Raw genomic sequence first — 25,805 nt, 5'->3', positions numbered from 1 at the left:
TCAATTGGATATCCCCTGATGGCTCCCAGCTGCCAGAGGGATGTCTGTCTGCCAGCTTAGGCCCAATCCCCTGGGGAGTGGGCCTAAGCTGGCAGGTGGACATCCCCCAAGGGGTCTCAGACTGCAAGAGAGCACAGGCCAGGCTGAGGAACCACACACACACACACACACACACACACACACACACACACACGAGTGCACGGATTTTTGTGCACCAGGCCTCTAGTTGCTTCATAAACTTTTCACATAGAAGGTCTTGTAAATTCACTCCACTGGCTTGAGGTCCTTCTTTCCTTTCAAAGCACAGAACTTTGGAGGTAGCAGAGTACCCATCATTAGAGTAAACATCCCCTGCTCCTCCGCCTATTCTCCACGTACGTTGATCATCAGCCTGACCCTATCCTTCCAGGAACCTCTGAGCACAATCATTGCCAGTGACACATCTGGGGTCTGGAAACATTCCAGGATGGACCAGGCCAGTGCAGAGTAGTGCTAAATCATCACTGCCCTTTCTGTAAGCACTGTGAGGTGGGGGGAGTGGGAAGAGCATTGTTCCTCTATTCAAGTGTCTGTGTGGCTCCCTGATGCAAAAAAAAAAAAAAAAAAAATGTTTCCCAAATTGTATTTTCTAAAGCACCAGCAGCCCAGTATAAGTGAATAGATGCTTTTTAAGAATAAAAAAAAAAAGTCGAAACCGGTTTGGCTCAGTGGATAGAGCGTCGGCCTGTGGACTCAAGGGTCCCGGGTTCGATTCCGGTCAAGGGCATGTACCTTGGTTGCGGGCACATCCCCAGTAGGGGGTGTGCAAGAGGCAGCTGATCCATGTTTCTCTCTCATCGATGTTTCTAACTCTCTATCCCTCTCTCTTCCTCTCTGTAAAAACTCAATAAAATATATTTTTTAAAAAGAATAAAAAAGATCTGTGATATACTGCTTACCATTTGTTCACTGCTAAACATTTTTTAAATATATATTTTGTTTAATTTCAGAGAGGAAGGGAGAGGGACAGAGAGATAGAAACATCAATGATGAGAGAGAAGCATTGATCAGCTGCCTCCTGCATGCCCCCCACTGGGGATCGAGCCCAAAACCCAGGCATATGACCTGACCTGGAATCGAACCATGACCTTTTGGTTCATAGGTCAATGCTCAACCACTAAGCTATGCCGGCTGGGCAGTAAATCTTTATTGACTGCCTACTGTATGCCAGGTACTGTTCTAGTCACTAGATATATATCCATGAACAAAACACACCAAAATCCCTGTCTATGGAATACTATGAATGTGTGAAGACCTTTTAGAAGAAATTAGATACAAACTCCAAAGAGCCCAAGTAGGCTTTTGCAACCCAGGGAGCTTTTCCCAGGATTCTGTGACTTAGAGCATCAAAAAGACACCCTCCCCTTTGCCCCTGGGTAAAAGAGCTGATGGCTGCTTCCAAACCCAGCTGGCTTTTGTTTACAATCCAACGTTACTCTTCCATTTCGGCCCTTTTCATTGAGCCTGGTACTTTTAGGCAAGAGAACCCAAAAACGGCATAAACAGCATCAGCGGCCCCTGAGCCCCTGCTCAAACATTCCTCCAGGCCCCCCTCCTCCCCACCACTAACTTCAAGATCCTCACTCATCACTCCTCCATTTGGCCCTCGTGTTCCACTGGGTCCCTCTGGGACTTCATGGTTCAGTTTGGGACACTGACCCCAGCTGGAACCTCCGCCTGCCCCTACATGTGACTGTCAGCATTTGCTCATCAGCTCTAAATGCCGGCCCCAGCACCCCAGCCTGGCCCTTTCTTCCCCTTGCCCCAGACTCTCAAGGCAGGATGAGTGGCCTTCGTCTTTCTGGGTTGGGAGGGTGAGGATGCGTGGGGCCAGCCTCGCTGGCCAGCAGGTGAGCCAGGCCAGCAGGGCCGGTGCCCGTGCAAAACGAGCCAGTCACGGGAAAGAGACAAAGCCAAGTCCCGCCTCGGCAGAGGGGCTGAGCTTGGAGGAAAGCCGACATGGAGAGGGATTTGTTATTTGTGGAAGGCTTTTATTTGGCGGTGGGAAAAGAATGGCAAATATGTAACACAATCTTCCTGTAACTATAAATAACATGTAAATACCTTTCGGAATGAAAACCTTATGGAAGCCTTTTAAAATAGGAAAAGGCAAGAGAGAGAAATAACATGTACTTAACCCGTACTCTGTGCTAAGCAGTTTCCATATGTTGTTTGCTTAGTTCTCTCACTTTCCTTCAGGGAAAGGGCTGCCCTTGATTTATTTGTTTGTTAAATATGGAACGCTTAGTGAAGCCGCATGCCATCCTTGCTCGGGGGCCATGCTAGTCGTCTCTGTACTGCTCCCATTTCAGTATATGTGCTGCCGAAGCGAGCGCAGGGTGGCACGTTGTAGATGAGGAAAAGGAGGCTGAAGAGGCTCATGTGCCAAGGTCTCGTGGTGAACCACAGGTTGGCGATAGACCTATTGGCTCCAGAAACCCTCACCCTTTCTGGAACCAAGCTTGAGTCTGCCTAGAGGCCGGACTGGACTGTATGACCTTTCTAGATTCTTATCTATAGCCAAGAATCAGCTTGTTTTCTTCAGGTGCCTTAAGTCTTTCAGGACGATAAAAATCCAGTGTGCGCACTGTGAACAGGAACAGCAGAGAAGAGCTAGGGTGGTGGGAGCCATTCTGAAAGTGCGACTGAACCACTGCCGTGCTGGGTGACCTCGGGTAAGTGTCTTCTCTCTCTGGGCTGCAGTGTTTACCTCTGGGAAGTGCAGGGTTGAGCTAACTGCTTGAGAAGGCTGCTCAGCCCCGACAGCCCTGTCTCTCTTGTGCTGGAGTTCCCGTGGGAGGTCTAAGGAGGATGTCCTCCAAGAAAGGGGACTCGGAGCTTCCCCCAGCCTGGCCCAGTTCCTCTGCCCACCCCGCCCCCTGCAGCCCAGCCTGCACTGACCTGCACCTCCCGGGTCAGGGCCAGCTCCAGCAGCTGGCCAAAATGCTGGCCCAGCGTGCTCAGGGTCTCGCTCACGCAGGCCTTCATTGACTTCAGGACATGCTCATTCTCAACCTGGAGGCACCTGGGGAAAATACAACATGGGTGGGCCACGGCCAGGGGCAGGCAGTCAACCCAGAGTGCTGCAGGGGCCAGATGTGCGCCTGCTGCAGGCCTGCTGGGGCACGAGTGGCCTGGGGAGGACACAGCAACTCCTGGGGAGTCTAAGATGGAACATTCCATAGACAGCTCACCCCCTGGCCTCCTAGGGTTCAGATCAGGTAAGTGCTGGCCTGAGATGGGAGTTAACAGTCCAGGGCACCAGGAAGAAAGGACACCAGAAAGCCGCCAAATCCTACCTGGGAGAACCTGCCATCGCCGCAGCCAGGGTCAGGGGAAGGGGGAATGGGAGCTTCGCTGGTGCTCACTGCAGGTGTATGGCAATGCCCTTTAAGGCATTGCTGCCTACAATGTGCAGAAAGGAGCCTTGAGGATTTTCACCCCAGACAGGAAAACCTTCTGGGGATGAGGCTCAAATGTATCCCTATGTCCTGAGAATATTCCACACTGGGAGGCCCAGGGCCTCATGGGGGCCTGGGGGGTCCCCAGTTCCAGGTTTTTCTTCCAAGGCATGGGGGCCGGAAGGGGTGAGGGAGAATGCCAACACATAACTGGGTGTGTGTACATGTGAGGTTGAGTGTGTGTGTTGGGGGGAGGGGGTGTCCGAGTATAAATGATGTATGTGTATGTGTGTGACATACAGAGAAGAGGGTGTGAGTGTATTTCTGAGATTGCACGAGTGTGTGTTTATATATCTGCGTATGAGCAAGTGAGTGTCTGTGAAATCCGTGTCTATGGTGTATGTGAATGTAAGGATGTGAGTGTCTGCCTTCACCTTGCCTTGACCCCGGGGGCCAGAGGGCCTTCCCAAAGCTGTGGGAACCTATTCCTTAAAACCAACCCTCAAGAATCCTTTCTTCCCATGCCCAGGCCTCTCCTCTGTCGTTTACATTCTACCCAGGGACTGAAAATGGGACAGAAAATCCCAAGGGAGTTTTTCAGTGCTGCTGATAAAAGTCAGCAGAAGGAAATTCCCAGACCATCACCAGTCCCCCCTCCCCCCGACTCCCACTCTCCCTCTGGGAGAAGATGCCAGCCCCTTCCACCACCTGAGGACAGGGCACCCCCTGTCCACGTTTACCCAGCACCCAGATTTACCTCTCTGTGACTGCTGAGAGCTCTGAGCACTTCTCCATTAGCAGCTTCTCAACCTATAGAAAAATAGGTCAATTTTGTTCGATTCAATAAACATTGACTGAGGACCAACTGCTGCACTGGGCCCTGTGGGGCATAAAGATGAAGAATCGAATCATCCGATTTGGGAAACAGGCACATAAGTTATAATACAGTGTGATATGACAAAAGAGATCATCACCAGCTGCGTGGGGAGCGCTAAGAAGAGAATACTGAGCAATTAGTTATGCCTGGCAATCTGGGAAGCTTCAGAGAGGAAGAGGCATTCGAGCTGGGCTTCCAAGCATGAATAGAAGTTTACTGCCTGCAAAGTGAGGCCAGGAGAAGGTAAAGCACTAAGGTGGAAAGCAAATGCCAGTGGAAAGAGAAACAATAGGGGTGAGGTTCCAGTGGTGCACCTTGGTCTTGGAGAAGAAGTCATGGGCTTTGGAATTAGAAAGGTTTAGGTTGAATCCTGATTACACCATTTAGTGCATCACTTTGGACAAGTTAGTTAGGTTCTCTGAGTTTCTGTTTTCTTATCTATAAAGTGAGGACAATACTACATACCAGCTAATATTCTTAATCAGCTGTTTTTAATGTTTTACATGTAACAAATCAGTCCTCACAACAGTTCTAGGAAACAAATACTGTTATTATACTCATTAGGATGATAGAACTAGGGCACAGAGAAGTTAAGTAACTTGCCAACGTCACACAGCAGAGCTGACATTTGAACCCAGGCAGTCTGGCGTTAAAGTGGTATACTTAATCATTGCGCAGCCTCTCATAATGGCTATATCTGCTTCAGAGGTTGTGCAAGTTAAAGGATATGTGTGTAAAAAGGCCTAGCACACTTCCCAGCACAGAGTTTACACTCAATAAATGTCCTTACTGCCTTCCCTGCCTTCCTGGAAGAGGAAGGAGGTCCCTGGGGCAGGGAGAGTTCAGATGCCCCAGAATTTAGACCCATTCTTCTAGAAAGCATGCCCTCCCACACCCAACCCAGGACAACTGACCTGGCCCATCTCCTGCGAGGAACTCCTGCTGACAGCACTGTACTCGCTGACCATGGAGCGGGCGTGGCAGGTCAGACGCACGCTCATGCTGTGGACACGTGCCCAGCGGTCCTGGGCCAGCTTCTGGCCGATCCTGCGCAGCTCGGTGCTGATGACCCAGCCCCGCTTGAGCAGCAGCTGCAGGGGGTCTCCAGGGCCTGGGCCACCCGCCAGGATGAGGTCACCTTGTGCATCCTCCTCCAGGCTGATGGGCTTCGCCTGCAGGACACACATGCACTCGCACTCGGTCATGAGCTTCAGGTCCTCCATCCAGCGTTGGACCGAGTCCACCTGCATCAGGTGCAGCCTGCAGCAGGGGAACAGTGCAGTGGCTATCAACCCTCCACAATTTCCAAAGGTTTTAATTCCAAGACACCTGATGTTTACTGAACACCTATGTGCTCATCACTGTGTCTTGCATTTGCCTACCTTAATCCTTTTATTTCTCACTAGAAGCCCAGTGCACAAAATCTGTGCACTCGGGGGGAGAAGGGGTCCCTCAGCCCAGCCTGTGCCCTCTCACAGTCCAGGAGCCCTCAGGAAATGTCCGACTGCCGGCTTAGGCCTGCAGTTGGACATCCTTAGTGCTGCCACAGAGGCAGGAAGGGGTCCCGCCTCCGCTGCTGCGCTCGCAGCCATGAGCCCAGCTTCTGGCTGAGTGGTGCTCCTCCTGCATTCAGCGTCTGCCCCCTAGTGGTCAGTGCATGTCATAGCAACCAGTCGTTCTGCCGTTCAGTCAATTTGCATATTAGCCTTTTATTATATAGGATTATGTTCATTTAACAGATAATAAGACAGTCACAGAAGTTTCAGAGGCAGATGACCAGACAAATAATAAGCAATAAGTTTGCAGAGTAGCACATGATCTTTGTAATAAGAGGAAACTGGAAACAGTGTAATTATCAAATGTTAGTTAAGTAAGCTGTGGTACAACTACTTGGTTATATAGTATGCATTTATTTAAAAAATAATGCTTTCCAAAAGTTTAGAGCAAAGAAAAATGTGTGCACTAATAAAGTAGGGAAAGTGGTATGCAAGACTGTAAACACATAATTGTTATAATTGTGTTTTAAAAAACTATGTCTGGAAAAAAAATATTTAAATAAAAGATTAAAATGTTGATGGTTCTTTATGGGTGGTGGAACTAAGGCTTTTATTTTTTTCAACTTTTCCCTAATTTATCAATTTCCTATCATCAGCATGTATGCTGTTGTTTTTTTTTAATGAGACAAAATTAACTCCAGTATAACAGCATGAGAATGTAGATTAGATCCCAAGATATTTATTGAATATAATTCTCTCTGAAATTCACTAAGTCAAATACAGTTCAGTAATAACATCATTAATGAAGCACTGAACATTTGTTGAGTGCCTCACATTTAATATCATATAAATGCCAGGCACTGCGGGAAAATGGAGATGAACATGCCAAGCCTCCACTCTCCTGGGGCTTTTGATCTGCCTAGAGCATCGAGACAAAGTAGGAAGAAATTTCACAATGACAGATTTCAACATCATCTGAAGATTAGGACAGAAGACGTGCACAGTTCATCTTTAAGGCCAGGCTCAAGCCCCTTTGTCTCTGGCTTGCAACAGTCCTCTAACTAGTGTTTCTGTCCCTGATCTTGCTGCCTCAAGCCATTCCCCACCTGCCTCCCACTTTCACTTATGTTAAAAATATGTACTTGGTGCCTAATATGTGCCAAGTACTCTTCAAAGCCCTGGGCTGTAACAGCAAACACATACATAAGATCACTTCCCTTGGGAAGCTTACATTCAAGTGAGGTGACAGTCAACTTTCTAAGCAACTTCCAAAATAAATAAGCAATGCATGTAATATGTTCGAGGTGGTACGTGCTGTGAAGGACAAGAGAACGGGGAAGGAGAGTAGAGAGTGTTGGGAGTGGGAGGGGCAGTAGACATAGCAATTTAAAATAGGTGGGTGAGAGAAGGCTTACTGAGATAGGGGCATTTGAGCCAAGATTGGAAGGATATGAGAGAGTGAGCTACGTGGATATCTGGGAGCAAACTGTTTTAGGGAGAGAGCACAGCAAGTGCAAAGGCTCTGGGGCACGAGTGTCCTTGAGATGGGTGGGAATAGCAAGGATGCCGGTGTCAGCCAGGAAGAGAGAGGGATGCAGCACATGAGGTGAGAGAGGTGGGGGCAGGGAGGGCGGGGCAGGGAGGCAGCTTCTGTAAGGCTGTGTGGGACACTGGTGAGGACATAGGTTTTATTTTGAGTCAAGACAGCATCCAGAGGGCACTGATGAGGCCAGCTAGGTGAGGCAAATGCACCCAGCAGAACTAGAATTATAAAGGCATGCTCCATTTATTGCAGTTAAACCATACCTTCATATTTACTGTTATTTATAGAGAAGGAGCAGGACTTTCTGAACGGTGTAACTGTTTGACTATTGTTAAAAGCAAAAACTCACCAATGACCTTTCTTTCTTGCTCTCCCTTTATAAAAATAGCTATTATGTTTTATAAAGATTATATAAATATATATGTATGAATAATGAAATAGAGAGAACAACCTGAAATCACAGTGCCCTGCTGTCCACACTATCTTTATGAACTCATATTTAATCTATATATATATGTATATATAAAAGCCTAATATGCAAAGTGTCCCCTTGGGAGTTCAACTGGGAGACCGGGAGTTCGATCGCTCGCTATGATGTGTGCTGACCACCAGGGGGTGGGGAAGGGAGGCCCCGGCCGGCAACCAGAAGGCCTCCATTGGCCCTGATTGCCAGCCAGGCCTAGGAACCCTACCCATGCATGAATTTCATGCACCGAGCCTCTCGTTTTATGTAAGTGGGAATATATATAAATATATATATTATTATTATTATTCCCTGTGTGTCCCTACCACCACCACTGCCCCCCTGCATAACTAAAATTCATAAGGCTCAGATCAGGGGCATCCAAGATCTAACTCCATCCTCCCTTCCCATGCCTCTCTCTTTTCCATCTTCCTCCACTTCTTAGCACCCTTGCCAAAAACACATACTATAAGTGTACTGGTTAATAATGCGGATATTTTTCAATAGATGGAGTTACACATATGTTGATATATATGCGATTTGATATGTATGCTATTTGTTGTATTGACAATAAGCTTCAAAACTTCATATGTCCAATTTGCTGAAGGTATTAACAGCATAGATATTTTTACACTTAACAATGCTGAATTTTGTGCCAAAAAAAGAGCATTTGTGGGAAGTTATAATTCATTACTTTATTTTGAATTAAAGTACTGCTGAATACTTCGGGAAGCTTATGGTGAACATGCTTCATCTCAAGATACTTGTGAACGCTGGTTTAAATGCTTTAAAAGTGATGATTTCAATGTGAAAGACAAAGAACATCAGGTCAACCGAAAAAGTTTGAAGACCAACAATTACAAGTATTACTAGATGAAGATGTGTGTCAAACTCAAAAACAACTTGCAGAAGATTAAACGTTGCTCAGCAAACAATTTCCGATCGTTTACAAGCAATGGGAAAGATTTTAAAGGAAGGAAAATGGGTGCCACATCAACTGAACGAAAGACAAATGGAAAACCGAAAAGTCATCAGTAAAATGTTGCTTCAATGGCATGAAAGAAAGTCTTTTTTGGATCAAATAGTAACTGGCGATGAAAAGTGGATTTACTTTGAGAATCCCAAATGCACAAAATCATGGGTTGATCCAGGTCAACCATCAACATCGACTGCAAGGCCAAATCGCTTCGGAAAGAAGACAACGTTCTGCATATGGTGGGATCAGGAAGGTGTGGTGTATTGTGAGCTTCTAAAACCAGGTGAAACCGTTAGTACTGATCACTACCAACAACAAATAATCAATTTGAACCACACTTTGATTGTAAAATGACCAGAATGTGCCAGAAGACACGGCAAAGAAATTTTGCTTCATGATGACGCACCATCACACACTTCAAAACCAGTTAAAGACACGTTAAAAGATCTTGCCTGGGAAGTATTAACCCACCGGCTGTATTCACCAGACCTTGCTCCTTCAGATTACCACTTGTTTCGATTGATGGAACATGCACTTTCTGAGCAGCATTTTAAAAACATACGAAGAAGTGGAAAATTGGGTCTTTGAACGGTTTGCCTCAAAACAAGAAAAATTCTATTGGGACAGTATCCACAAATTACCTGAAAGATGGGGAAATGTGTAGCTAGTGATGGACATTACTTTGAATAAAGCACTTTTGATGTTTCTCTTGAAATTATAGTGTTTTCTTTGATTACAAAACGCGCTATTATTAACTGGAAGTACACTCCGCACAATCAACTTTCCTATTTCCCAGCCACACCACTCTCTTCTACAAAGCCCTGTGGCCTTGCACAGTTCTCTCCTACAGACCCTCCTTTCCTTCCTCTCTACCTAGCAAGCTCCTACTCACTCTTCAAAACCCAGCTCTAATGTTACTTTCTTTGAAAATCCAGAGCTCCCCAGCTACTCCCAAGGGCCTCATACCCCTTCATGCATCCTCCACTGAAGCACTAACAACTTTCTATCGTAATTGGTGTTTTTCTGAAACTTTCCAAGTCCTGTGAGGGACAATCCCTCGTATCTGGTTTATTGCCAGTGCCCTGCATATACCAGCTACTCAGTAAACATACTCCAGCAAATGAGTGTCAGAGTGCAGGCATGTAATGCTTTCCCCTGCAGAGGACTCCCTATGCCTCCACCACTCAGGCTACCCCAAGACCACAGGACTGGAAAGGGGAGACAGAAAATGGAAAAGCATATGATCATCATGTTCTAGAGATAGAGAACTGGGAGACCAACTGATCTTGGGGTTTTAAAAGGCAACAAATGAACTCATCACTCGCTCACTGGCACTCGCTCCATAAACACTTTGCAGTGGACATCTGTTGTTCTTGGCTTCCCAGCCTCCTTCCTCCTTCTTTCAGTAGCAAAGACACGTTACACTCAGCTGCCTCCTGGGGAGGCTTCCGCTTTTCCCTTCTCTTTGGGAAAGATCTCTCCTTCCAAATACAGGAACGGTGCCCCAGTGGTCCTGTCTGTGCTGGGAAAATGTCCCCAGCCATAGTTGCTGGGTGAGCCATGGGTGGGCTCCCGAACCAAGGTGCACTCATCCAATTTCCTCTCCCCAAACTGTGACACTTAAAACCAAGAGTCACAGAGACCAGAGCTGCTGAACGTGGGTCACATTCACAACAGCAGCTTCAGTGAGGGACTACACAGTATGTCCAAGAGTCCACTTCTATTGCTTCTAATAAAAAGAACTCTTTCTACAACACAAGTACACAAACAACTGAGCAGAGGTGAGTGCGTGCCATCCCTTAAAGAAAGGGTTTTCTGGAAATGTAAAGAAGGGAGCTGTCGCAACCAGTTGGAGGACAGGGGAAGGTGCCTGGAGAAGGTGGCTTCAGAGTCGGGGAGGGTTGGACACATGAAGAAGTGGGAGCATATTCCAGGGGGCAGACAACAGGACGATGGTCAGTTGGGCTGGAAAAGAGGGAGCAGTGAGAGGGAAAACAGGAGAGGTGGCCAGGACCCTGATCTTAGAAGCTTTGAAAGCCAGAGTCAGGTTTATGCTGAAAGTTCTGAGATGCTATTGAAGGAGGACAGGGAAGGGCAACAGAGGCAGTGGCTAGTGGGGCTGAAAGACTGCTGCCTCGCAGCACCTGGCACCAAGGAAACCAGTCCTGGGGTGGGATCTCAGCGCACCTCCCTGGTGGAAGAGCTCTGGGGAGACATTCACACCCTCTTCCTTCTGGCCTGGGTGGAAAAGGGCCATGAAAGAGACAGGAAGTAAGAAAGGGGAGCCACCAGAGGCCTGATTAGATCCAAAACTTGCATTTCTGTCACCCCCCTCCACCCCCAACTCCCTGGAGGCATACCTAGTTCTTGCTCTCTAAGACACTTACAAAGTAGACAGGAAGTGGGATTTCAGATGCTGTGTTCATTAAAATCCTAATTGATTTATCACTCTGCTGGTCAGAGAAATGGGATGACAAAACTATGGATTTCTCAGTATCTGCGTATTTGTTCCTGTGAGCATCTGTTTGTGGATATGGACTCGTCTGGGTGAATGTCTGTATTATCTGTATGCCCAAGTCTGGGTGCCTGGGTGTGAGTCTGTGTATCTCTCGGACTCAGATGCGTGTGTGTTTACAGGCCTTGCATCAGATAAACACGATTACAAACAGATGGGATGGGGTTTGAGCGTGGGCTTTACTTAGTGACTCAATTCCAGAGAAAAGAGTTGAGAAAGTGGAGGGAAAAGGTAGCTTTGCAGTGTAGAAACCTGGCACCACCTTAGCCAAGTGATCGAACTGAATCTCGCCACTTGATAAGCTTTGTTGATAGCATGTGATCCTGATGCAATGTGTTGAGAAGGACACTTTGCTTCTAAGGCATTATTCCCCAAAATACACAACCTCTGTCTCATCATGGGAAAGACATCAGGGACCCAAACTGAGGGACATTCTACAAGATACAGGACCAGAACTCCTCAAGGTCACCAGGGCCACCAAAAACAAGGGAGGAATGAGGCACTGCCATAGGCCAGAGGACATGACTGAGTGTAATAGGACACCCAGGATGGAATCCTGAAAGAGAAAGGACATTCATGGAAAACTAGTGGCATCTGAATAAAGTCTCGCATTTAGTTAATAGTGATGGACCTGTGCTGGTTCCTTGGTTGTGACAAATGTCCCTTGCTCATATAAGACGTGAACAATCAGGGGAACTGGGTGTGGGGTGTGTGGTGTGGGGTGTGGGGTGTGGGGGAACACTCTGTGCCACATTTGAAACTTTCTGTAAATCTAACACTATTTTCAAATTTTAAAAAAGTTTCTTTAAAAATATAGAGGGCTTGGGGTTGGAGGTGGAGTCTGGAGGATAGGCCTGAGGATGTCTCACCACATTCCCCCAGAAAGAATTTCACTTCGTTTGCTTCTTCCCCAGCCAGAAGCACAGGCTGAGACGGACTATCTCTCTGACTTCGTGTCACGTGCCCCGTGGATGGAAGACCTAGAGAAACCAAGCTCCAGTGCATGGGTAGGAGGGACCTGGCTATGGAGCAGGAGTGGAAGCTTCCTCAAGGAACCTGAAAGTGCCCGGCTGGCGTGCCTCAGTGTTTGAGGGTTGACCCATAAACCAGGAGGTCATGGTTCAATCCCCATCATGGCACATGCCCTGGTTGTGGACTAGATCTCCAGTGGCGGGGAGGGGGGCATGCAGGAGGTAGCTGATCAATGATTCTCTCTCATCATTGATGTTTCTATCTCTCTCTCACTCTCCCTTCCTCTCTGAAATTAATTTAAGTATATATTAATCTGAAAGTGGTGAAAAGGGGGTCCCCAGGTGGGCCAACGAATAGAAGTTGTTCTCTCAGGAGAAGGAAACATGGCAAGCCTAGCTGGGTTTGTCTTCCAGTCGGCCCATTATCCGCCCTGGAGCCCACCAGTGGCTGACCCCCAGGCAAGCCTCTAGGATCCGCACCTTCTGTGCTTAGCTGCCTCAGAGAGGCCTCCCTCTGGCAGAGTCAGGTGCTCACATTGGCTCATGATAACCCAGCTTTTTCCTTCATTACATGAACAGGCCTTGAACCAGAGCTTCCTTGGGACGGAACAGCCCATTGTGAAAGGGCCTTGAGCCCACAAGGAGCTTCGGCAGACCAAGGCTTCCCGTCAGTGTGCGGGGGTAGGAAGAGCTGGCTGTGCTCCCCATAATCTGTGGCCAAGGGCAGCCTCCTGCTGCTGCTACTGCTGCCATTTATGTTTTCCTGTTTCTGAAATTTTTATTGAAATAACATATGTAAATAACAGTTAGTAAATCATAATATCGAGTTGCAGCTCAATGAATTTTCATGAGGTCAACATACCCCTGTATCCAGGAGCCAGATAAAGAAACAGAATAGTTCCAGATCCCAGAAGTCTCCCTGTGCCGCCAGCTGGTCACTCCCCAACCAGGACAACCAGTATCCTGACTTTTGACAGGATACCTTAGTCTTTTGAGTAAGATTCTTAACTTCTCTGAGTCTCAATGTATCCATCTATAAAACAGAGTAATTGAACTTTCCACACCAGGTTGATGGAATAATTAAATGGTGAATGTGAAGGGCCTAGAACAGTGACTGGCACAAAGGAGATACTCAAAAATCTTAGTTCTTTTTGCTGCCCTTTCCCATATGTAACACGTTAGCACCTATGATAATAACTATAATAGGGCTAGCATTTATTTAGCACACTCCACGTGGTGAGCACAGTGCTAAGTGCTTCACATGGATTATTTTATTTACTTCTCAGGACAACTTTCTGAGCTAGGTCCCATTGTTATCCCCATTTTTACAGATGAGGAAGCTGAGATGCAGAGAAGAAAAATCACCAGGTAGAAAGTAGTAGCCCTGCGATTGGAACCCTGGTCTTGCTGACTTGAGTCTGCTCTTCACCTCTATGCTTTGCTGCTTCCCTCTCTGCCCACCCCTCAAAAAAGAAAAATAGAGGGGCAGAGAGCAAGATGAGGCTGCCTTAACACAGGGAGACAGGAAGGACCATTTCCAAGCAAGCATTTCGGGGCAGCTTATGAGCAATAGGAAGACAAAGGGAAGCTGTGAGCCCGATTCTGTCTAAAATGCCACATGGCCCTAGCTGGTTTGCTCAGTGGTTAGAGCATTGGCCCATGGAATGAAGGGTCTCAGGTTCAATTCTGGTCAAGGGCACATACGTCAGTTGCAGGCTCGATCCCTGACCCCAGTCAGGGCACATGTGGGAGAAACATCTCATACTGATGTTTCTCTCTGTCTCTCCTCCTTCCTTCCACTCTCTCTAAAAAAAAATAAATGGAAAAAATATCCTTGGGTAAGGATTAACAAAACTAAACAAAACAAAACAAAAAAAAATGGCGGGCAGACCAGGATCTGGGGCCCCAGAAATGTAATTACTGCTTTCAGGCCACACCCACTCCTGGCTGTCCAGTGGCAGGAGCCACTTCCAGGGTGACAGCCTCCGAAATGAGGACAGATGGTGCACACCTGTGGGGAAAGAGGAATCTGGTTTTCTTTAAGAATGAGCTTAAAATAACTTCTCTTTAGAGATCGTTAAACAGATACCTTCTCCTCCCCAAGTAGGAACCAAACACAGAGAAGACTAAACCGAGCCAACAAGTAAAGCCATTGATCCCTGCCTCTTCTCAACCCTACTCAGTGGCTAGTCCCCAGCTCCTGCCAGGTCCAAGGCCAACTCTGCCCAAGACACGGGAGGACATTAGGGACTTTGGCCCACCAGCAGGTGGAGGGAACAATAGATTGGCCGGTCAAGGCATCCCATCCCGCCTGACTTCTCCCAGCATGTTTTGCACCCAAACTGCCCAAGTTACAGCTAAATCATTACGATAATAATATAGCTGTGTTTAGCTTTTTTAAAAAATGGAGAATAGGGTGGAAAGCAGTTCTGAAATCACAGGAAAAGGGAATCACAGTAGACAAAAGCCACCCATAATAATAACCAAGTTTTATTGGACTCTTACAGCACCCCCTAAGGCTGTGCACTCATCATGCATTATTTTATTCACACAGTAACCTGATTAAGTGCACACTATTATTGTCTCCATTTTACAGGTGAAAATGTGGAGGTACAGGAGACTTACGTGACTGAAGAGAGCCAGCACTCCATGCAAACAGCCTGGTTCCAAAGACTGCACCTACCGACCACACCACCGAGTTTCTCCACCGGTCTCGCTCCTCCAGCAGACTTGGAGAGAGCCTCAATGACAAGCACTGTCTGATTTATCTCAGCATCACCAGCACTCAGCATGGAGTCTGACACATAGTAGGCAGCAATAAATATTTAATCGAATCAAGTAAACCAAAGACTGCCTGGGAAACATCAAACATGTGAGCCTTGCTACAGCAGCTGCAAGTGTTTTCTGAACTTGCAGAGTGTTACTCAAGATGAGCATGACTGCCCTGGCCTGGCACATAGGAACCCTCTGAACTCACTCTCTCCTCTGTTCTGGAACTAGATTTCAGGATTTTCAGATTCTGTCTTTGGCTGGGATCTCAGGCAAAATATAGGTGAGTTCCCTGCACTGTGGTAAAAGTGTGAAAGATGGGCAAGTAACAAAAGACAATAATAAAATTTTTGTCTTAAATAGAAATACTTGAAGCAGGTATCAATAGAACCAGAGATGCCTTTTATACAAGTAACTAGAGGCCCGGTGCATAAAATTCGTGCACTGGGGGGTGTCCCTCAGCCCAGCCTGCACCCTCTGGGACCCCTTGGGAGATGTCCAACTGCTGGTTTAGGCCTGATCCCACAGCCTAAACCAGCAGTCAGACATCCCTTTCATAATCTGGGACTGCTGGCTCCCAACCACTCACCTGCCTGCCAACCTGATCACCCTTAACCACTACCCTGCCAGCATGATCGACACCTAACTGCTCCCCTGCCAGCCCAATTGCCCCCAACAGCCCTCCCCTGCCAGCCCAATCACCCCCAACTGCCCTCCCCTGCTGGCCCAGTAACTCCCAACTGCCCTCCCCTGCTGGCCCAGTCCCCCGCAACTGCCCTTCCCTGTAGGCCTGGTCACACCCAACTGCCCTCCCCTGTCAGCCTGGTCGCCCCCAACTGCCCTCCCCTGCCAGCCCAGTCACCCCTAACTGCCCTTCCCTGCCAGCCTGGTCACCCCTAACTGCCCTCCCCTGCAGGCCTGGTCGTCCCCAACTGCCCTACCCTGCCAGCCTGATCTCCTACCCTCCCCTGCCGGCCATCTTGTGGCAGCCATCTTTGACCACATGGGGGCAACCATCTTTTGTGATAGTGTGAGGGTCAATTTGCATATTACCTCTTTATTATATAGGATTTTCTAAACATTCCTATACTCAACTAAAGCAATGCTGTGGCTGGGCAGAGCTTGTACCCTTAGCAACCATTGTCCCAATTCTCAGAACTTAGAAATAGACAGTTTTCTGGTGAGGTGAGGTATATTTCCTCAAGCCCAGGGGAAGAGGCTGAAGGGAGATCTGAGCTCTTCGGGGAAGTGTCTGCCCCACATGATACTGTAACAGACATATGATACTCTCAACCAGTTCAACCAGGTTTAAAACATTAAGCAGTGTCTCTCAGTCAATCCCTGATGCACCTGATTTCACGGAACACGTTTGATGCTAATTGTGTGCCAGGCCTTGTGCTGGTGATCATTGCCTGCCCTCGGAAAGCTCATGTGGTCCCAGAGAAGAGATGTAACTCAACCTCACCCTCATCCCAAAACAACAGCCAGAAGTCTCAAGTATTTCCAGGAGTCCCTAGAGTTCATCTCATGTATACCCACCCCCACACACACACCCAAAAAAAGACCAGTTCAGGCAGCCACAAAGTGGCATTGGACAACTGTCCTCCTTTCTCCCTTCAGCACCTCACACTGGGTATCACTCTAGCTGCCAGGCCCTGCCAGGCCCACCCCACATAACCACCTTGCCTTCTGGGCAGTGCCATGCTGTCTGGACTCCACTAGACATCTCTGGCTGTCACAGTCACCATTTCACTTACATACACATTTGCTTAGAATAAGCATCCCTGACAGGCAGTGCTATGTGTGCTTATGATTATTGAAACTGTTTAAATTAAAGAAGCTGCCTCTGTCTTCTCCCTTCCTCTCTGAAATCAATAAGAATTTATATTTTTTTAAATAAAAGACGCCCAGGTGGTGTGGCTCAGTGGTTGAGCATCGACCCATGAACCACGAGGTCAAAGTTTGATTCCCAGTCAGGACACATGCCTGGGTCGCAGGTTCGATCCCCAGTGTGGGACATGCAAGAGGCAGCCAATCAATGATTCTCTCTCATCACTGATGTTTCCATCTCTCTTTCCTCCCTTCCTCTCTGAAACCAATAAAATTCTATTTTTAAAAAAGAAAGCTGTATCCTCAGAGCTTAGTTACTTAAAAGTCAGAGAAATCGGAAAAATTCTAGAAAGATGGCAGTGATGGCAGCATAGATAGTTAATCTCTCCAAATCCCCACATAAGAACTGACAGAACCATTAGCTAACACTATCCAAACCCCGTGGATAATATTTTACAACAAAACTAGATGGTCAAATAGCCCCCACAAACCTCAAAATACAGGCAGGTGGGACAAGCCCCCTACAGCTGCAAGGCCTGCCTGGTGTCCTCTGTAGGAGAGGAAGAAGAGGGAAGCAAGAAGGTGGCATCTGATGCATGTGAGAACGGAGGACCCCAAAGCAACCAGCAGGTATTGACCGGGAAGCACAGCAGGACAATTTGAGAACAGTAACTGAAACTCCGAGGAGGGCGGCCTCTCCGATGTCGGGTGAAAGCAAGACATCCTCTCAAAGCCGATCCAACCCTACAACCACGTACCACACTGGGAAGAAACTTCTGGGGTTAGAATGGCAAGTGAGCAGGGCAGGGACGGCAGAGACAAAGGATGCTCAGGTCCTCGGGTGGGAGGGGCGGAAGCAGCGCTGGGGGAACTCTCGGAAGGCACGCACCAGATTTTTGAATCCTACGCAAAAACAAAAGATGATGAAGCTCTGTGTATGTAGAGCAGCTTTCCTGAACCCTGCCTCCCTCTGAATGCTGGCGGTGATTGCGGTGACGCTGGAGAATAATTATGCCAGAATAATTAAAAAGATAAAATCAGCAGGACCCAGATACTGACTCATGTGGATAATGAATAACTGGAAATAAAGATGTGACGTGGGTTTTTTTTTACTTGAGTTGCTGAGTGGATTAGAAGAAACAATTTTTGGAAAATCAGGAAGATGAGTTCGGTTTGAGTCCCACAGGGTAAGTCTAATGGGACTACTGTCTCCTCTTTTGAGGATGCCCAGTCCCTCTCACCGACTGGACCTCCCCCAAAAAAACTGCATCCCCACAACTTCCAGGCACTCCCAGCATCCTCGCGGAATGTGCAGCCTTCGTGCTTTCACAGTTCCCACCCTGAATATTCATTCATCCACTCAGTAAATACTTCCTTAGTGCCTACCTATGTGCCCAGACCTGCTCTAGCTGCTTGGGATACATTACAAACAAAAAGTACAAAATCCCTGTCCCTATGAAGGGTACTTTATAGCAAGGGAAAACAGACTATAATAAATTTAACAGTATATAGTATGTTACAAGCCAATAACTTCTATTAGAAAGTAGAACCAGGACCCAGCTGGCATGGCTCAGTCATTGAGCATCGATCTATGAACCATAGAGGCCAATGGTTCAATTCTCGGTCAGGCCACATGCCTGGGTTACAGGCTGGATCCCCAGTGTGGGATATGCAGGAGGCAGCCGATCCATGATTCTCTCTCATCATTGATGTTTCTATCTTTCTCTCCCTCTCCTTTCCTCTCCGAAATCAATAAAAATATTTTTTAAAAAAAAAAGTAGAGTCAGAACTTACATGCATATATGCATAACCCATGACACACAATAGTGAAGGCCTGGGGAGAGGCTAGGAGTGGGGAGGAGGGGTCAATGGGAACAAAAAGGGGACAGCTGTAATACTTTGAATAATAAAGATCCTTTTTTAAAAAAGTAGAGTCAGAATAAGTGGGGAAAAGCTTGTCCATGTGGGAAGCAGGAAGGTAATGGCCACTTTAAATAAGTGGTCAGGGTGGGGCCTTTGGGAACGTAAGACTTAAGTAAACATGTCAAAGAGGTTAGAGAATCAACTAAGCCGAAATATGGACACAGACATTCCAGGCAGAGGGAACAGACAGGCAGAGGCCCTCGGCGGGAGTGCGCCTGGTTTGTTCGGGGAAACAGTATGGAGAGAAGTGGGCTAGAGTGCCGAGAGCAAGGGAAAGGTGAGAGGACGTGCACTCGGAGAAGGGACTCGGGCTAGGCCACGTAGGAAGCCACTGCAAGCACGCTGGGTTCCACACTGAACACACGGGAGAATTCTCTCTGAGTCATCTGATGTCACCAGATGGCAGCTGGGTCCACCTGACATCTCTCTTCAACCCAACCTGGAAGGCTCTCTGGCGAAGGGCTGTACAGAAACAACACAGGTTGTTTTAGAATGCCTTAACCTCTGATGGATGCAGTGAAGTATAAACTGTTTACTAAACAGTTAACTTGAGCATAATTATTTATGCAACAAGCTATAAATAATTTACAGTGTGGTTTGGGGCATTAAGTTCAGCCCCTCCTCACTAAGGCACTGAAGCCCCAGCCGGTTGTGACTAAAGGAAATGTCACTTCTCTGAGTTTGTTCAAATCGTCCAGTGCTGTCAGGATGACCCTGCTTCTGATCCACCTCCGAACCCCACGCTGAGCTGCCTCGGCACGGGCCTCTGTGCATCGGGGCTTCCGTGTGAGGAGCAGACCATTCTCCAGGCCTGACTCCGAGTTCACACTTCAAGTGCAGAGCCTCCCCAGGGTCTGGTGTTGGACAGCTCACAGCAGTCCTGCTCCCGACCGGCTGTGGATCCATCTGTGCAGCATCGAAGCCAGAGAACCAGGAAGGAGGCTTTCTCTCCTTCCATGGATTCTGCAAAAAGCCTCCTGCATCCACCTGTTACCTTGGGTTGGCCTCTTTCCCTCTGTGATCCCATGTTCTCTGCCATCTCCTGCACCGACCCTCTGCTCCAAGCTGTAGCACTGGAGTTTCCTGATTGTTCCCCAGAAATCCCCAACCTAACACCGTAGTGGGTTGATCCCACATTTCCGATATCCTCAGGAATGCTGGGGAAGGGGCAGTGGGGCCCACCGTACACCAGGAGTCATTTGTGAAGGGGCATGAATAATGTCACTTTGCCCTATCCATTTCTCCAGGTTGTGGCCTTCCATCAGTCTACAGAAGGGTTTGAAGGTTAAGGAAGAGGTTCGACCACTCTAAAAACCCATTAAAAAAAAATCTAGCTCGTTTCCAAGCTTGCTATACAGAAAACGTTATTGAGTACTTTTCTGTATGCCGGGCACATATCAAGTGCTTGCATATACAATATCTACTTTGTATTCACAGCAAGACTTTTTATTATCCTCATTTTACAGAGAAGGAACAGAACGGAGGCTCAGAGAGGTGCCTCTGGCTAATCAATGGCAGAGCCCAGACTTCAATCCAGGTCTGCCTGGCTCCAAAGCCCTGGCCGCCTCCACAGTCCGTCCGGCACCCTGAGACAGCGGGCTGTTATTTGTTTCAGAAAGTTAAGAAACATGAAGTTAGTTCAGGTAACTTTCCAGCCCAATGAGCCAGTGTGTGCATTTGACAACCGCCTCCTCTCCATGACTCAGAGCTCATCATCTCACGCTGTCGAACACTGGCATTTCAGATGCCCTCAGAGAGCGCGGGGGCGCTCTGAACATTTCCTGGCCTCTATTAGCTCAGCAGCAACTCATTTTCAACATCTAAAAAAGATACACTTGTGCGTTGCCAATGTACGCATGAGAGTCAGCATGACGATGCTAGCAGCAAGGACACCTGAGGCGGAAGCAGCATCCGGTCCCCCTCCCGCTGCTACCCCTCGCTAAATGTTCGTTCTACAGGATGCTTGCCCTCTCTGAGCCCCAGTCCCTGACCTGCCTTCTCCCTCATTTCCAACCACTGTGCCAGCCACGGTTTCAGTCCCTCTGCTATGACCTCCAGCCTCCAGACTTTGCACATACGGACCCCCCTCTCTCCATCTCCCCTTCGCCTTGCTGATGCCTGTGCATCCTCGAAATCCCAGCCTAAATGTCTCCTCTGAAGCAGGTTTCTCTGACATGAACTTATGTCCCATGTTCCACACGTGTCTGCAATACCCTGTCTTTCCCCCATCAAGAGACCAGTTTCAAGTGTTTAACTCCTTGATTAACATCTGCTGTGTCCAATAGACTACAAGCAGAGGAGGGCTTGTATCTGCCATGTCCTTCCTACATGCCACCTCTAGCACTGTAGATGCTCAGTGTCTGTTTATAAAACTGAATTAAGTATCAAACGGGAAGGACAAGAATCTATACAGTTGTACGGTCTGTCTCATTGGGTTGTGTGAGGGTCAAGGAAAAGAAATCCATAATCATTACTGCTAACATTTACTGAGGCTGGGCCCTGTGCCAGCAATCATGTGGTCGGCTTCATGTGTATTATCTCATTTAGCTTTCACAACGACCCTGTGAGGAGGGGCCTCGTAGTATCTCAGTTTTAGAGATGAGGAAACTGAAGCTTGGAGATCACCTAGCTTGTGAGTGGCCAAGTTTGGCTCTGAACCCAGCCCATCGGGCTCTGGACCCCATGTCCTTAATGTTACTCTGTCCAAATGGCATGTTAGTACTGCCAGGTGAAATTATAACTGCATTCTCACAGGCACTAAGTCAGCCTCAGCTGCCCTCAACCTTCATGGCTAAACAAGGGGCCTGGTGTGTAAACTAAAAGGGTTTGGCTTTGTCTTTCCCATTCTGTTCTCCTCCTTACTTTAAGGAGAATTCTTTTCATTTGCTGCAGTGAAACATTTAGGAGAATTCACAGATCTAATATGCTAGTTGCCATCCTGATACCCCCGTGTGGTTCTAGAAAATGCAGGTGAGAATACAGAAGCCACCACTAGAGGGTGGCCAAGAGCCAATCTACCCAGTCTGCAGGGCTGCGGAGCCTCATCAGCCTCCAGGCCCCACCACTTGGACCCCTCTCCTCCACCACACGCTCGCTCTATCCCCAAGCCTCAGGCCCTGACCAAGGGTTCTCTACCCCCAGTTGTGGGAAGACTCATCATGCTGGGCCCTCCAGAAGGGCCCCCAGACCCAGTGAGAAAGACTATTATTACCCCCATTTACAGACCCGGAGACTTCTGTGCGGAGAGGTCACATGGTGAGTAAGTGGTGGGGCCATCACTCAAACTCAGTCTCTGGAGTCCTGCGTCTCTGCTCTTATCAACTGACCGCCGCAGGGCCATGGGCCACCACAAAGCTGTGAGCAGGAGCCCAGGATCCTAGCAAACAAGGCCTGACTTCGCCTGGGAATGTGTACACAAAGGAAATGACATTTGCCCGGTTCTTAGAGGAGGGGAGTTGGCCAGGATGACAAGGACAAAACGATTTCCACATAAATGTGAAAAGGCCTTGAGGTATAAAAATAGCAATACCACAAGAAGTCTCATTGGACTCAATCAAGCGTCGGGGGCCCGTGAGGGAGGGGCCAGGAAGGGGCTTAAAGGGAAAAACAGGGACCCATGGATCAAAGACCTTGACATGATTCGGAATTTGAATGTAACCCTGGAGGCAGTTTGGAGCCACGGAAAACATCTTAGAGCAGGGCAGTGACAGAACTATGCAGAGAGTTAGTAGAAAATGAAAAATGAGCCAGAGCAGATAGGAGGATGGCCTGCTGGGAGATGACGGTTATAAAACAAAGAGAGGACAGAAGCCGGAACGAGGGCAGTGACGTGGGATAGGAAAAGCAGATGACCTGGGAGGGACATGAGCAGAAGGAAAGAGTGAGGCTGGCCCTTGGGTTTCTGCTCTGGGTGAAGCCACTGCCCTGGCCGAGACAGGAAGCCCACCCAGGGAGGAGCCGGGGCTTCATTTTGCTTGGTTGCAGGGTGAGGAACCATGACAAGTGGGATATACGAGGTCACAGCAGAAGGGGCCAGGCCCTGCAGAGAGGTCCGTCAAAGAGGCCCCAAACTTTCCCGGAGAAGGAGGGGACCAGGCCTGGTGAGCCCCGCATGGCCCCACCACTCGCCAGTCCACTCCCTGACTCAGTCACCATGCCGCCACATAATGAGCTGCTCTTCTCAATTTGAGAGTCTAGGGACTGAGGCTCATTAAGGTTTGGCCCGTGTTCCTGTTGAGCATCCCGTAATTGCATAGCTTGCCTGACTCTGTCATTAGCTTTCTGGTCCTCTGGGTTCCACCTCTTCTATCGGATTTGTCGATTAACTCTAATACATAAAGTCTGGTTAAACTGGGCAGCGCCTGCTGTGCAGTGGGGGCTGCTTGCTGGCCCTGCATCTCGCAACTCCCAGTGGTTCAATTGTCTTAAGCAATGAACTTCAAGGTGCCATCTCACTGTGCATGAAATCTTTCCTTTGCGAGTACAGTCGACTGCTCCGATTACTCACACAGAGGAAGGAAACTGAAAATTGAGGTCAAAGCAGATGGACTGGCAATGAATCACATTCCCTTTGTGGAGCCGTAGGGTCTCCAGCCAAAGAGCTGGAGGGGCCAGGGGCCGGGACCGGGGTTGAATTTCCTCTGTCTCCACAGTGAACTAGAATCTGAGCCTGATGCTATAAACATTGCCCCCACGCCTGGGAGCAGCGAGGGCATCCCAGAGTGGGGCTCCTGTGAGGTACTCAGCAGAACCCCTGAGATAAGCAAATGCCTAATCCCCGAGTAACCCCACTCCTTGCTCTCTGATGGCAGCTTTCCTAGAACATCTGGAAGGAGGTGACCAAGCCTCAAAACCTGGGCTTTCTGGAGTCTGGCAGATTCTAAACACAAAGCCAGATGTGACCACAATCATCTCCACATACCAGGCTACTGGTTGGATACATTTTTTTTTAAGCTGGATTTATTCAGGGTGGAGTTGGTGTAAGAGAAGGGAGTGGCATAGTAACAGACCAAGAAATTGCAGTATGCAACAATGGGCTCCCTAAAATATTTCTAAAGTCAGAGGGAATTAACTGCCCACACAGCAAGCAGAGGATTATCAACAATAGAGTACCTCTGTGTATCAAGCATTCTCTCCTTTAGCCCTTATAGCTGTTACATGGTTGGAGATTACCATCCCATTTTACAGATTTAGAAACTGAGGCTTAGAAACATTATATAACTTGTCCAAAACTCACTGCCAATAGTGACAATAAAAGTAAAGTTATTGAATGCTTATTACATACTAGGCACTGTGTTAAGGGCTTAATTCAATCTTAATTATTCACTTAACCTTCAAAACAATTCCTCGAGCCTCACATAACTGAGATTTGGTAGGTTAAATGACTTGACCAAGGTCATTCAGTGGATAAGTAGAAATAAGAACCTAGGAGGTCTTGCCCTAACTGGATAGAGCGTCGGCCTGTGGACTCAAGGGTCCCAGGTTTGATTCTGGTCAAGAGCATGTACCTTGGTTGCGGGCACATCCCCAGTAGGGAGTGTGCAGGAGGCAGCTGATCGATGTTTCTCTCTCATCAATGTTTCTAACTCTCTATCACTCTCCCTTCCTCTCTGTAAAAAAAAAAAAAAAATCAATAAAATATATTAAAAAAAAAAAAACAACCTAGGATGTCTAAGACCAGAGCTTGCTCTTGACTATCATACTAGGCTCTCTGATTTCTTTAGCAATTTAGGTGCTATTCTCACCTTCAAATCCATAGCCAGAGCTCTTTCTACTATGCTAGACTACCCTATGTGACATATCAATGCCCTTTTAAAACTTGTGATCATTTAGACCAGCGGTCGCCAACCTTTCGGACCTCATGGGCCACCAGTGGTCCACAGACCACCAGGTGGCGACCGCTGATTTGACTACGGTATATCTAGTCATTTTTCAAACCCTTGTCTCATTTCTTTCTGGGAGAGAATTGTTTATACATTGTTTCAAGTCAAGACAAAACTTGTCAGATGCCTGTGGCCCCATCCACATCTGACAAGTTTGTGCCAGAAGTGCCAGAGCAGGGAGCCAGGAAGACCATGTACACAAGGTGGGAAGTAACCCTCTCAGGACTCCAGCTGCAAAGAGTTCTCCCACCCCCTCACTGGCCTTGCTCTGTCTCTGCTTCTGTCCTTAGATTGCCACCTTCATTCATCAAATCCCATCACTGGGGGAAGGTAATAGTGCCTCATCCTTCAGATGCCAAAGGGAACACTATTTTCCAATTCAACAGACCCATACCTTGCCCCCCAACTCCCCCCCCCCGCCAGCTGCTGGTACCAGTTCATCACCCCCAGCTAATCTTGTTGGCCTGCCATCCAGTGTTCCCCCAAATGTTGGAGGTCAATAGTTTATGGAAAGCTATGTCTACACTCTTGTTGGTTCGTTTTAGTGTCTTTTTTTCACTTAAAATGGACTTCGATTGTTCCTTCAAAGTCTAGAGTTTGGATGTCTCTGCCTTACTCTATTCCACCTACTGTGTGAAGTGGTGAATTCTCTGTAAGGGAACACTCTACTATGCTGAGAACACTTTGTAACGGCCCCCAACCCTTACTAGGCGCCCCAGTGTGTCAGGTACTGGGCTACGTCGCTGGGATTACAGAGGGAAGATGATGAAAACATGTTCTCCGAGAAGGCAGGACCTTGTAATGCAAATGACATGGTCCCTCCACCAAGCTCAGCACCTGCTACACCGTAGGCACTGGATACTATTTACTGAATGAATGACTGCAAATAAGCAATTGTGGCTCACTGTCCTTCACGTGGCATTTGGAGGTGAGCACAACAAATTTTGGAAGCACAGAGAATGGAGGCTTAGCCCAAGCTAGACTCTCTGAGAAAGCTCCCCAAGGCCAGCACGGAAGGATGCCTCAAGTTCACCAGCGGAAGAAGCAGAGGGTTCCCACAGAAGAAACAAATAGCATGTGCAAATGAGTGATGGCATCAGACCACACGCTGAGAAAATGG

At 47.9% G+C, this 25,805-nt stretch overlaps 1 protein-coding gene and 1 non-coding gene across 2 annotated transcripts in view; both read right to left on the bottom strand.

Moving 5' to 3' along the window:
* Positions 1–25,805, bottom strand: part of INSC (INSC spindle orientation adaptor protein) — a 129,417-nt gene that overhangs the window by 61,163 nt on the left and 42,449 nt on the right. Inside the window, exons 3-5 of the mRNA XM_008150999.3 lie at positions 5,232–5,577; positions 4,198–4,250; positions 2,941–3,064 (exon numbers count right to left, since the gene is read on the bottom strand). Of these exons, the coding sequence (XP_008149221.2) occupies positions 2,941–3,064; positions 4,198–4,250; positions 5,232–5,577 (523 nt within the window). The remainder of the gene's footprint in view (positions 1–2,940; positions 3,065–4,197; positions 4,251–5,231; positions 5,578–25,805) is intronic.
* LOC114234958 (U6 spliceosomal RNA) lies at positions 2,269–2,375 on the bottom strand. Its single transcript, XR_003621139.2, has one exon. It is a non-coding gene; the product is annotated as a U6 spliceosomal RNA (small nuclear RNA).

This window comes from Eptesicus fuscus, chromosome 13 (genome assembly GCF_027574615.1).
Source record: "Eptesicus fuscus isolate TK198812 chromosome 13, DD_ASM_mEF_20220401, whole genome shotgun sequence".
Taxonomy (NCBI): Eukaryota; Metazoa; Chordata; class Mammalia; order Chiroptera; family Vespertilionidae; genus Eptesicus; species Eptesicus fuscus.
The sequence above is the reverse complement of the archived record's forward strand: the minus strand, read 5'-3'. Positions and strand labels throughout refer to the sequence as shown.